Here is a 12,743-nt window from a genome sequence, read left to right as displayed (position 1 = left end):
AGGATGCCATTGGCCCTCTTGGCCACCTGGGCACACTGCTGTCAACCACTACCCCCAGGTCCCTCTCTGCCTGGCTGCTCTCAGCCACTCTGACCCCAGCCTGTAGCACTGCCTGGGGTTGTTGTGGCTGAAGTGCAGCACCTGGCACTTGGATGTGTTCAATGTCATCTTGTTGGCCTCTGCCCATCTGTCCAGCCTGGCAAGGTCCCTCTGCAGAGCCCTTCCACCCTCTATGAGATCAACTCCTGCTCCCTCCTTGGTGTCATCTGCAAATTTGCTGCTGACTGACTCAATCCCCTGATAGTCTGCAGGCAGCTCCTGGCAAGAGATAGCTGTGTCCTGGTGGCCTGCATGCCAGCCACTGATCAGACTCAGCCTTCAGCTATGTCCTGCATCTAGCACACACTTGAGCTTTTAACAAGCACAGAATCATAAAATCACAGAATGCTGGGGGTTGGAAGGGACCTCTGGAGATCATCCAGCCCAACCCCCCTGCCAGAGCAGCATCACCCAGGGCAGGTCACACAGAGCACATCCAGGTGTGTTTGGAAAGTCTCCAGAGAAGGAGACTCCACAACCTCTGTGGACAGCTTGCTCCAGGCCTCCAGCACCTTCACAGTGAAAAGGTTTTCCCCTCTGTTCCCATGGAACCTCCTCTGCTCCCAGTGAGTCAAAGTTCTGTTGTCCTGATGCTGAGCCTCACAGGGGTCAGGGCAGTATAAAGAGGGCTTGGGAGGAGCAGCCTCTCTCTGCACAGCCACCACTGAAATGGGCTCAGACTGATACCTGTGTGCCAACCAGGCAGCTTTGCTGGCTGTGAAGATTCTGCCACACAGCTCTTACCCTTAGCCCCTCAGTTTTTTCTGCCTCTTGTGATGCTTTGGGTTGGTTTTGTTTTCAGCTGCCAGGATAAAGTTCACATTGGTGTGCTGGGTAAAGCTGGAGAGCAGTCAGTGCTTCAGTTTGCTGCTCTGGGATGTCTGTAAGGCTTTTTCAGGTGGGGAAGAGTTCAGCAGCTGCCTGCTGGGGTGAGCTGTTAACAGCATTTGATGGAATCCCTTGGTGGTGCTGGGCACAGGAGTGTTCTGAACACACTAAGCAATGAGAGAATCACAGAGTGTGAAGGGTTGGAAGGAACCTCTGGAGATATCCAGTCCAACCCCCCCTGCCAGGGCAGGGTCACCCAGGGCAGGTCACACAGAACACATCCAGGTGGGTTTGGAAAGAAGGAGACTCCACAACCTCTCTGGGCAGCCTGCTCCAGGCCTCCAGCACCCTCACAGAGCTTTCCCTTCTGTTCCCCTGTCACCTCCTCTGCTCCAGCTTGCCCCCAGTGCCCCTTGGTCTGTCCTTGGACATCCCTGAGCAGATCCTGCTTCCATCCTCCTGACCCTTACCCTGTTAAACATGAATGAGGACAGCCCTCAGGCTCCTCTGTTCCGAGCTCAGGAGTCTCAGCTCCCAGCACCGCTTGGTTTTGACCAGCTGCCATGAAGGATGAAATCTGTGATGCAATTAGGAGCAAGAGTTGTGCTTCACAAGGCAATCCAGGTAACTTCCAACCTTCTCAGTGCCCAAATCAGTGCCACAAAGCTTCACAAGGCGTGAGCAGCTGCCACTGCTCTCTGTGTCCTGTGCAAATGCCAGTGACCTCAGGCCATTGCCACAAGGAGGATTCTCCAGGGACTGCAAACCTCACCTGGACCCCACTTCAGCTCTGACTCCCTATCAGCCAGAGCTGGAGCCTTGACAAAGCACATCCCATCTGCAAGAAGCTCATAGCTGGGGCCTGTTCCTGCCCAGCAAAATGAGAGCTCCACCTAAGAGCCAACACTCTTCTGTAATCTCAAGGAATGTGCAGGTTTGTTTTATTCCACCCAGCTCTGCACACAAAATGTTATCTCAGCCTAACAAAGCTGTGCTGCTAAGCATATATCAGGCCACACATAAAAAGATAGCAGAGTGTGGGAAGCACATTTGGTGCAATTAGATTAGATTAGATTGCTGTCACCCTCCCCTGTCCATTCTTCTCAACAGAGTCTTGGTTTCCAAGATCACAAAACCACTTGCACCAAAAGCTTTGGTAAGTTTGAAATGCTTTTAAACTAAAAGCTTAAATTAGCTTCCCACTGGCCCTCATGTCTCCAGGGACCCCTCTGAAAAACACCCAAGAACCAGGAGCCTCTGCCCTCCACAGCGTTAAGGTCCTACACATGGGTCAGGGCAATGCCAAGCACAAACCCAGGCTGGGCAAAGAGAGGCTGAAAGTGGTCTGGAGAAGGCCTTGGGGGTGTCAGGTGGTGACAAGCACCCCAGGAGCCAGCAATGGTCCCTGGCAGCCCAGAAGGCAGCTGAGTGCTGAGCTGCAGCCAGAGCAGGGAGAGCAGCAGCACAGGGAGGGGATTCTGCCCCTCTGCTCTGCTCTGCTCAGCCCCCACCTGCAGCACTGCCTCCAGCTCTGGGACCCCCAGCACAAGGACCTGGAGCTGCTGGGGAGGGTCCAGAGGAGGCCACCAAGATGAGACCCCACCTGGAGTACTGCCTCCAGCTCTGGAGCCCCTATGACAAGAGGGATCTGGAGGTGCTGGAAGCGGTCCAGAGAAGGGCCAGGAGGATGAGCAGAGGGCTGGAGCTGCTCTGCTGTGAGGACAGACTGAAGGAGTTGGGACTGTGCAGTCTGGAGAAGAGAAGGCTCCCAGGTGACCTAATTGTGGCCTTCCAGTATCTGAAAGGGGCTACAAGAAGGCTGGAGAGGGACTGCTCAGGATCTCAGGTAGTGATAGGACTAGGGGGAATGGAATGAAGCTGGAGGTGGGGAGATTCAGGCTGGAGGTGAGGAGGAAGTTCTTCCCCATGAGAGTGGTGAAGCCCTGGAATGGGTTGTCCAGGGAGGTGGTTGAGGCCCTGTCCCTGGAGGTGTTTAAGCCCAGGCTGGATGAGGCTCTGGCCAGGCTGATCTAGTGTGGGGTGTCCCTGCCCATGGCAGGGGGGTTGGAACTAGATGATCCTTGTGGTCCCTTCCAATCCTGACTGATTCTATGATACTATGATACTATGAAGATGGTCAGAGGGTGGAGAATGTTTCCTACAGGGAGAGGCTGAGAGAGTTGGGGCTGTGCAGCCTGGAGAAGAGAAGGCTCCAGGGAGACCTCAGAGCAGCCTTCCAGTACTTGAAGTGGTCCTACAAGAAAGCTGGAAAAGGACTTTTGACAGGAGGAGTGACAGGACAAAGGGCAATGGCTTAGAGCTTGAGGAGGGGAGACTGAGACTGGAGATGAAGACAAAATTGTTGAGAGTGTGGGGAGAGCCTGGCACAGGTTGCCCAGGGAGGCTGTGGCTGTCTCCTCCCTGGAGGTGCTCAAGGCCAGGCTGGATGAGACCTTGAGCAAGCTGGGCTGGAGGGAGGTGTTGCTGCCCAAGGCAGGGGGTTGGAACTGGATGAGCTTTAAAGTCCCTCCCAGCTTAAACCATTCTGTGACTCCATGAATACGCCTGGGCACAGGTAGTATCTGAGCAACACCTGAACTCTGCAGTTATCTGGTGGAGGGGAATTACCAGAGCCATGAGCTTGCTGATTTTCACCTGGACTGACTGCATTTTGCTGATCTGAGCAGAGAAGGTCAAAAGGTAAAGACTGATGTCTGCCTGTTTGACACTCTTGCAGCAGAGAGCACACTGAGCCTCAGTGCACTTCCCACAGCTTTGCCTGGGGGAGGCTTTTCCCACACAGTTAATCACCTGTCTCCCAGAAATGCTCCTGCCAGTAGCACCCTGCTCTAGACCTTCCCTGAAGGAAAGAGCTGCACAAGAATACAGAACTAAGCAGGTTGGAAAAGACCTTCGAGATCATCCAGACCAACCTATCACCCAACACCATCTGATCAACTCAACCATGGCACCAAGTGCCTCATCCAGGCTCTTTTTAAACACCTCCAGGGATAGGGACTCCACCACCTCCCTGGGCAGCACATCCCAATGGCCAATTACATCTTCTGGGAAGAACTTTCTCCTCACCTCAAGCCTAAACCTCCCCCTGCACAGCCTGGGAGTCTGTCCTCTTGTTCTGGTGCTGGCTGCCTGCCTGGGAGAAGAGACCAACCCCCACCCGGCTCCAACCTCCCTTCAGGGAGTTGCAGAGAGCAAGAAGGTCTCCCCTGAGCCTCCTCTCCTCCAGGCTAAGCAACCCCAGCTCCCTCAGCCTCTCCTCACAGGGCTGTGTTCCAGACCCCTCCCCAGCCTCATTGCCCTTCTCTGGACACCTTCAAGTCTCTCAATGTCCTTCTTAACCTGAGGAGCCCAGAACTGGACACAGGACTCCAGGTGTGGCCTAACCAGTGCTGAGCACAGAGCACAATGACCTCCCTGCTCCTGCTGGCCACACTGCTCCTGATGCAGGCCAGGATGCCATTGGCCCTCTTGGCCACCTGGGCACACTGTTGGCTCATGTTCAGCTGCTGTCAACCACTACCCCCCAGGTCCCTCTCTACCTGGCTGCTCTCAGCCACTCTGACCCTAGCCTGCAGTGCTGCATGGGGTCTATAACCTGCCCTTATTTCCCTTTTCCCTGTGCTCAGGAAGAGTCAATTTAGCTGTAGCAGGTATGAGTCAGAAGCTTTTGTTGAACATGAATGTTCAGGATGGTTCCCATATTATCAAAGTAGTCTTCTTGTTTTCCATACTTCTGACCTAAGTGGAGACTGCCAAACCTTCCCCCAAACACTGCCACAGAATCAGAGAGTGGCTCAGGTTGGAAGGGACCTCAGAGATACCTCCTCCAACCACTCCACCATGGGCAGGGACAGCTCTCAGCCAGACTCAGCTGCTCAAGGTCTCATCCAGCCTGGCCTTGAACACCCCCAGGCAGGAGGCAGACACAGCCTCCCTGGGCAGCCTGGGCCAGGCTCTCACCACCCTCACACTGAAGAGCTTCTTCCTCAGCTCCACTCTAACCCTGCTCTGCCTCACCTTCAACCCATTCCCCCCTTGGCCTGGCTCTAGACCCCCTCAGCAAAAGTTGCTCTCCAGCCTACCTGTAGGCTCCTTTCAGGTATTGGAAGGGAGTTCTAAGGTCCCCCTGGAGGCTTCTCCTCTCCATGTTGAACACCCCCAGCTCCCTCAGCCTGTGCTCACAGCAGAGCTGCTCCAGCCCTTGGACCATTCAGTCACTTTTTCCTCAGCTGTGGCCCTTACTGAGCAGGTTGCTCACACCAGGGAAGGCAGCAGGAAAGGTGACTGGAGGACTGTGCAGAATTATGAGGCTGTCAGAGCACAGCAAGGTTTAATTGTGGCAGGGCATTAATTTCTCTGTCACTCTCATGATGTCAGATGGTTCAAATACATCTTAATGGACCTGGATGGAAAAATCATCGAGGTCCAAACCCACTCTTAACCTGTGTCAAGGAAGCACCCAGAATAATTCAACCCATCCACTGCCATCTGCTGAAAATCATTTAGGCCAAGGAACTTTGAGCATCAAATGAAAAGAGCAATTGTACCAGCTCAGCTGGGTTGGCAAACAGGAGTTTCAAGCCACAAGGGAGAGAGATTGAATCCAGTTCAGGTGAGATTATGCTATCATTGTCAACTCTCCTCATGACTCATGGGGTTTTTTTGGCAGGTTCCATTCCGAGCTGTTTACTTTATCAAGGAGGGAGCAGGCAGTGGGAGAAAAGTAAAGAGTGAAGAAACACCTCCAAAAAAACATAATAAATCAATAAAAACCCTCCAGGCTCCCATTTGCATTGGGCCAGGTATGCCACAGGGCAGAAAGAGCTGTGTGGCACAAGGAGAGGCCAGGCAGAAGGAATCCCCGGCTGGAGGTTACACAGAGAATCGAACCGAGCTTCGAGGATGGATCCAGAAGCAGCTGCAGCAGTTCTCTCCTTCCTAGACAGTGAGGGGTAGGAAAACATCCACGTGGAAGTGTGTGCCCCACACCAAGCACTGAGGTGAGCAAAGGCTCTTGGCCTCAGGAGGCTGCTGCACAGCAGTACAAGAACGTAGAAGGGCACAGAAAGCCTTGAGGGGAGCTTTAGAGACCGCCTTGTGCTGGGAGAGGAAGAGTGTCTTGCGCAGTGCAGGCACCCTCCTGCCCCTGCTCCTGCCCTCTGCCCCTGGCACTAGCCTGGTGAGCTGCTGGGAATGTCAAGCACTCCAGCTGTGTGCTTGCCCTGCAACCTGCTCCAGCAGTCTGAAGGTGAGGGAAGACTCAGAGCAGGACTCCAAGTGTGACACATTCCTGTAGTGGCCACACGTGGACAGAGCTCTGTACCGAGGCCTCTGCGGGCATCAGTGCAACACAGCTCAGCTTCTCAAGGTCATTCTGGAGAACCAGTCCATCACTCACATTTCCAGAGGCTCCAAGGGGATTCCCTGACATCCAAAGCAAGACTTTCAGGTGTCCCTTGGAGGCTAAGGACATGCCTGTCTCCACTGGGCAGCCATGAGCCAGCTCAATGAGAACTGTAGATCTGCGCCCTTAGCAATGTGACTTTGTTCTCCCTGTTGTACATCTTGTGCAAAGTAGATGCAAGCCAGAGGAAAGGCAGCTCCCCACTCTCAGTGCTGGCAGGCTGCAGCACCTCCCCTGTGCTCATGTAGCCTGAGCAGGGCAGCAGGTGGCAGCCGACTGGCAAAGTGTGGCCCTCGCTGGTGTAAAGGAGAATCTGGCCTCATCTCAGCTGAACTAAGGCCTCCTGGCCTTCCCAAGAACAGCTGTCAGCAGGATCCTGAGGACAGCAGAGAGGTCCCTCAATTTAAGAAGGATATTGAGAAACTGGAATGTGCCCAGAGAAGGTCAATGAGGCAGGGGAGAGGTCTGGAGCACTATGAGGAGAGGCTGAGGGAGCTGGGGTTGCTTAGCCTGGAGAAGAGGAGGCTCAGGGGAGACCTTCTTGCTCTCTCCAACTCCCTGCAGGGAGGTTGTAGCCAGGTGGGGGTTGGTCTCTTCTCCCAGGCAAGAAGCACCAGAACAAGAGGACACAGTCTCAAGCTGTGCCAGGGGAAGTTTAGGCTGGAGGTGAGGAGAAAGTTCTTCCCAGAAAGAGGAATTGCTCACTGGAATGTGCTGCCCAGGGAGGTGGTGGAGTCCCCAGCCCTGGAGGTGTTCACAAAAGGCTTGGATGTGGCATTTGGAGCCATGGTTTAGTTAGTCATGAGGTGTTGGCTGATAGGTTGGACTTGGTGATCTCTGAGCTCCTTTCCAACCTTATTGATTCTATGATTCTATGAACTTTGCTCAGATAAATTAGTTCCTAAGGCCACTGAGTCCCCATTGTGCCAAGGTGGCGACAGAAAGGAAGATGAGGGGCACAGACCCACACTGAGCTGCAGCAAAGTGCACAGAGGGCAGAGAGTGGCACTGCTCTGAAATAAGAAGCAGTTGGTAAAGAAGCACCTCTGAGCATGCTGCTTAGGTAACAGGCAGAGCTAGGAAACAAACCCAGAGCAACTGAGGCTGCACCCATTGCTCTGCCTCTGTGAACTAAACAGCAATGGACAATGTGCCTGGGCAAGGAGACTCAGACCTCTGTGCTGGGCAAAACACTCTGGAGAGTTCCTGCAGCCAGCAAGGCAAAGCAGCTCTTACACCGTGGCTCTGTGTAATCACCAACTTCAGAGGGACAGTAAATCAGCTTTGAAATAACAGTTGACATAAAGTGCTCCTTGGTCCTGCTCCTCTCTTCCCTGTGCTTTTCTACCCCTCACACACTGCCTGTCTTCAAGGAGCCCTTAGTCCACACCAGGTGGTGCTTTGCTGGAGAGGCTCTGTGGAGATGCCTGGCTGAAGGCTGGAAAGCAGATCCTCACAGAACGAGCTCCAATAGGAAGCTCACCCAAAGAGCTCAGTAATTTCTGTGACCTAGAACCAGCCTCAGGATTTTGGGGACTGATTCAAAGTCTTTGACACAGATTACCTCCTCCACTCATCTCACAGAGGGCATCAGCTATGATTAAAATACTGAGCTGAGGAGGTGAAATTGGGAGGTGGGTGGGGGTGGGCAGGATAAACAAGCTCAGCTTTCCCCCACCTTCCCAAGCTGCCTCTCCCATGGGTCTTGGAGTCTGATAGAGGACTTCACATCCTCCTGGCATGGCTGCAAGGCTGGGAGGGCAACCTCTGTGATGCCTTTGAGATGCTACTCTGCACACTGAGCTTCCAACAGGCACAGACCATATCCCCCCTTCCCTGAGGAGCATTTGCCTCCCACCCCCATGCAGTTCCCATCCTGTCTCAGCCATTTTTCTTGCCACAGCCTTTTACTGTGGCTCACAAATCCCCTCAGCCCCCTGTTCCTTGGGGAGGTCAATAACTGCTCTCCCATTCCCCTTCAACTCCCAGCTCCCACCTGAATCCCCCAGCCAGGAGCTCCCCAGCCTCACTGCCCAGCAGGATGCATCTGTGGAGAGTTTGAGAATGAGTTTGGGATGCTCCAACCCCAAGGTTGCTCCTGGGGGAGGGGATGATGGACTGGCCTCCAGCTGGGACTCCCTGGGGAGCTGAGGAGGAGACTGGCAGGGAGCAGCATCGGTCACCTGCAATGCCTCCTGCCCTGCCCTTGCCGGTTCCCGAGCTGTGATCCACTTCTCTTTTCCCCCAGCACTCAGATCCCTGCCCCAGCCCAAACCCTGGGCTGAGTCCTTTGCCACGCAGGCACCAAGCACCACCACAGAGGGTATCAGGCAGCTGTCCTCTGGCTCTGATTTTGACTTTTCTCCTCACCTGAGAGTTCCTACACAAGCAATCGGTCTCACCACGGCAGCTTCCCTTTCATCTCCTTGTGTGCCATGGAGGCAATCAGGCTGCTATCAAAGGCTCCTCTTATCAGAGCACTTCCCCAGGAAACTGGTCACCAGCCTGTGAACACAGGGCATGTGCCAGCAAGGCAAACCCTTGGGGAGACTGAACGTTGGGGATATGGGTGTATAAAAAGAGTACACATCCATTACCAGCAGGTCTCCCCTCGCCTAGCATCACAATGAAGCTCTGTGTAAGTATAACTTTCATTTTACCATAGCACTGCTAAGGCTGGAAGGCTCTAAACCTGCTTTGAGCCTTTCTTTGTTCCCAGCAAACTGTTCCTGACTGATGGGGAGACAGCAGAGTGAAAATGCCAAATGGGTCAGGGCTGCAGGGGTGAAAGTGCACTTTTGGCAGCGACTTCACTCCAGCTGCCTACACAAGGGTGGAAGGGAGAAGGGCTCTGCCTCAAGGCTGAGGCACACATTGAGGTGGAGACAGGGCAACGTGCCCTCAGCCACGGCTCTGGTGCCAGCCAGCCAGCTCAGCTGCTTCAAGAAGGCCATGGCACAGCTGTCTGAGGGCAGTGTGGTGCTCTGTGCTCAGCACTGCTTAGGCCACACCTGGAGCCCTGTGTCCAGTTCTGGGCTCTTCAGTTTAGGAAAGATGTTGAGATGCTGGAAGGTGTCCAGAGAAGGGCAATGAGGCTGGGGAGGGGTCTGGAGCACAGCCCTGTGAGGAGAGGCTGAGGGAGCTGGGGTTGCTTAGCCTGGAGAAGAGGAGGCTCAGGGGAGACCTTCTTGCTCTCTCCAACTCCCTGAAGAGAGGTTGGAGCCAGGTGGGGCTTGGGCTCTTCTCCCAGGCACCCAGCACCAGCACAAGAGGACACAGTATCAAGCTGTGCCAGGGGAGGTTTAGGCTGGATGTTAGGAAAAAGTTCTTCACAGAGAGAGTGATCTGCCACTGGAATGTGCTGCCCAGGGAGGTGGTGGAGTCACCATCATTGGAGGTGTTTAGGAGGAGACTTGACAGGGTGCTTGGTTGCATGGTTTAGTTGATTAGATGGTGTTGGGTGATAGGTTGGATGTGATAATCTCGAAGGTCTCTTCCAACCTGGTCTGCTCTATTCTATTCTATTCTATTCTATTCTATTCTATTCTATTCCATTCCATTCCATTCCATTCCATTCTGTGATTGGATAGGGCTGGGTGGTAGGTTGGACTGGATGATCTTAGAGGTCTCTTCCAACCTGGTTGATTCTATGATTCTCTCTTGCCCAGGAGGTTAACTGAACTGGGGCTGCACTGATTCTAAACCCCACTGTGTTTGAATTTTCTTCTTCCCAGTGGCACTGCTGAGCTTCAGAGATGTCTGTGGGAGCTGATGAACTGATGCAAGCTTGACCAGTCAAAATTCCTTCTGCCCTTTTAACTGCTCTAGAGCTAGAGCCTGCTCCAGAGAGTGGCTGAGCATGTGCAGAGAGTTAAGCAGGGAGCCAACATGATTTTAAGACAGCAAATAACCAAGGGATGAGTCAGGATGTTGAAGTGCTGTGTGTTTCCCATGTTCATTTCAGATTGTGACTGCTGCTCTTCTTGGAGCTGTCCTGTCTCCAGCGCTTGCTGAGAAGGTAAGTACAGAGCTACACACAGCTCTCCATTGCTACAGCCTCTGAAACACAGGGGTCTGGGAGCAAAGCTGTATTTTAAGGTGCTCAGCAGGAAACTGAGTTGTCTGAGGCCACAGAAAACACTTCAGTGCTTGACACACCATGGGAAGAAGGCAGCTGCTAGCTATGAAAGCCACACAGAATCTTTAACATCTTAATTGATGATCTGGATGAGGGGATTGAGTCCATCATCAGTAAGTTTGCAGGTGACACCAAGCTGGGGGCAGGAGATGATCTGTTAGAGGGTAGGAGAGCTCTGCAGAGGGACCTTGATAAGCTGGACAGATGGACAGAGTCCAAGGGCATGAGATTGAACACATCTAAGAGCTGGGTTCTACACACTGGCCACAACAACCCCAGATAGTGTTACAGGCTGGGGTCAGAGTGGCTGGAGAGCAGCCAGGCAGAAAGGGACCTGGGGGTGCTGGTTGACAGCAGTGTGCCCAGGTGGCCAATAAGGCCAAGGGCATCCTGGCCTGCATCAGGAGCAGTGTGGCCAGCAGGAGCAGGGAAGTCCTTGTGCCCTGTGCTCAGCACTGGTTAGGCCACACCTGGAGTCCTGTGTCCAGTTCTGGGCTCCTCAGTTCAAGAAGGACATTGAGAGACTTGAAGGTATCCAGAGAAGGGCAACAAAGCTGGGGAGGGGTCTGGGGCACAGCCCTGTGAGGAGAGGCTGAGGGAGCTGGGGTTGCTTAGCCTGGAGAAGAGGAGGCTCAGGGGAGACCTTCTTGCTCTCTCCAACTCCCTGCAGGGAGGTTGGAGCCAGGTGGGGGTTGGTCTCTTCTCCCAGGCAAGCAGCACCAGCACAAGAGGACACAGTCTCAAGCTGTGCCAGGGGAGGTTCAGACTGGATGTTAGGAAGAAATTCTTCATAGAGTGGTTGCCCATTGGAATGTGCTGCCCAGGGAGGTGGTGGAGTCGCCTGGAGCACTCCAGGCCATGGTGCTGTAAGGTCAATGGTTGGACTCAGTGACCTTAAAGGTCTTTCCTAACCCAAACAATTCGATGATTCTGTGACTGTGTGGAGAGACACAAATATTGGCAGGCAGGATCATACCACAAGCTACAGTGAGATGCTGTAAAGGATCCTCTGCCTGCAGAGGGGAAGGGCAATAAGGAATTCTTTTACTTTTGCCAGAATTTGCTCCTGCAGATTTGGCTCTGAACCTCCAGCTGAGTGTTGAACTTTGAAAGTAATGATCAAAGGAAATGGTCTTTCCCACCTGGTCTGACAGCCATTCTGCACTGGAGGGAATTAGAGCAGTATTGCAAGCACTTCTTTGGCTTCATGAGGCAGATGCATCAGACACAGGGGTCTGGGAGCAAAGCTGCACTTTAAGGTCTGGAACTCAGCAGGAAACTGCATTGTCTGAGACCACAGAAAATCCTTCAGTGCTTGGCACACCAGTCCTAGGCAAAGTCTGAATGGGAGGTTGGACACAACAGTCCTGATGGCTTCCCAGTCTCCCCTCTATGGCCAGATATTATCTCCTCCTTCATCCAACCTCAAAGAGCAATCCTTTCCCCAAGCCTGGTTCCCAGGGTCACTGCTTGATTGAGTGAAAGGCTCCTGGGAGCCCACAAACTGAAACCCTTCCCTCCTTTCATCTTGTCCAAAAACCAGAATGGAGAGAAACCCCTGAATGGACAGCAAGGTGGAAACTCTCATCACCCTGCCACCAGGGGCTCCAGCGACTTCAAAACTCTCTGGGACACCAAAACTGTGAGTAGCTGCCACCACATCTCCAAAAAAAAAGGGGGAGGTTGGTCTCTTCTCCCAGGCACCCAGCAACCAGAACAAGAGGACACAGTCCCCAGGCTGCACCAGGGGGAGGTTTAGGCTACTCAGCCCTGGTGAGACCCCACCTGGATTACTGTGTCCAGTTCTAGAGCCCTTATTCCAAGAGGGACGTGGAGGTGCTGAAAGGTGTCCAAAGAAGGGCCACAAGGATGAGCAGAGGGCTGGAGCTGCTCTGCTGTGAGCACAGACTGAAGGAGTTGGGGCTGTTCAGTCTGCAGAAGAGAAGGCTCCCAGGTGACCTCATTGTGGCCTTCCAGGATCTGCAAGGGGGCTACAGGAAGGCTGGGGAGGGACTGCTCAGGATCTCAGGTAGTGATAGGACTAGGGGGAATGGAATGAAGCTGGAGGTGGGGAGATTCAGGCTGGAGGTGAGGAGGAAGTTCTTCCCCATGAGAGTGGTGAAGCCCTGGAATGGATTGTCCAGGCAGGTGGTCGAGGCCCAGTCCCTGGAGGTGTTTAAGCCCAGGCTGGCTGAGGCTGTGGCCAGGCTGATCTAGTGTGGGGTGTCCCTGCCCATGGCAGGGGGTTTGGAA

The 12,743-nt window shown here is 53.7% G+C and overlaps 1 protein-coding gene across 1 annotated transcript in view; it reads left to right on the top strand.

Annotated features, from left to right (window-relative positions):
• The first annotated feature begins 8,954 nt into the window (after nucleotides 1–8,954).
• The window catches only part of LOC137450221 (gastrokine-1-like), a 6,755-nt gene continuing 2,966 nt past the window's right edge, over nucleotides 8,955–12,743 (top strand). The window contains exons 1-3 of the mRNA XM_068156527.1: nucleotides 8,955–8,990; nucleotides 10,317–10,370; nucleotides 12,034–12,132. Coding sequence (XP_068012628.1) covers nucleotides 8,979–8,990; nucleotides 10,317–10,370; nucleotides 12,034–12,132 — 165 coding nt within the window. The 5' untranslated portion in view covers nucleotides 8,955–8,978. The remainder of the gene's footprint in view (nucleotides 8,991–10,316; nucleotides 10,371–12,033; nucleotides 12,133–12,743) is intronic.

This window comes from Melanerpes formicivorus, unplaced genomic scaffold (assembly GCF_026170545.1).
Source record: "Melanerpes formicivorus ecotype bairdi unplaced genomic scaffold, bMelFor1.0.p_v2 SCAF_34, whole genome shotgun sequence".
Classification (NCBI taxonomy): Eukaryota; Metazoa; Chordata; class Aves; order Piciformes; family Picidae; genus Melanerpes; species Melanerpes formicivorus.
This window is presented reverse-complemented; position numbering and strand designations above follow the sequence as displayed.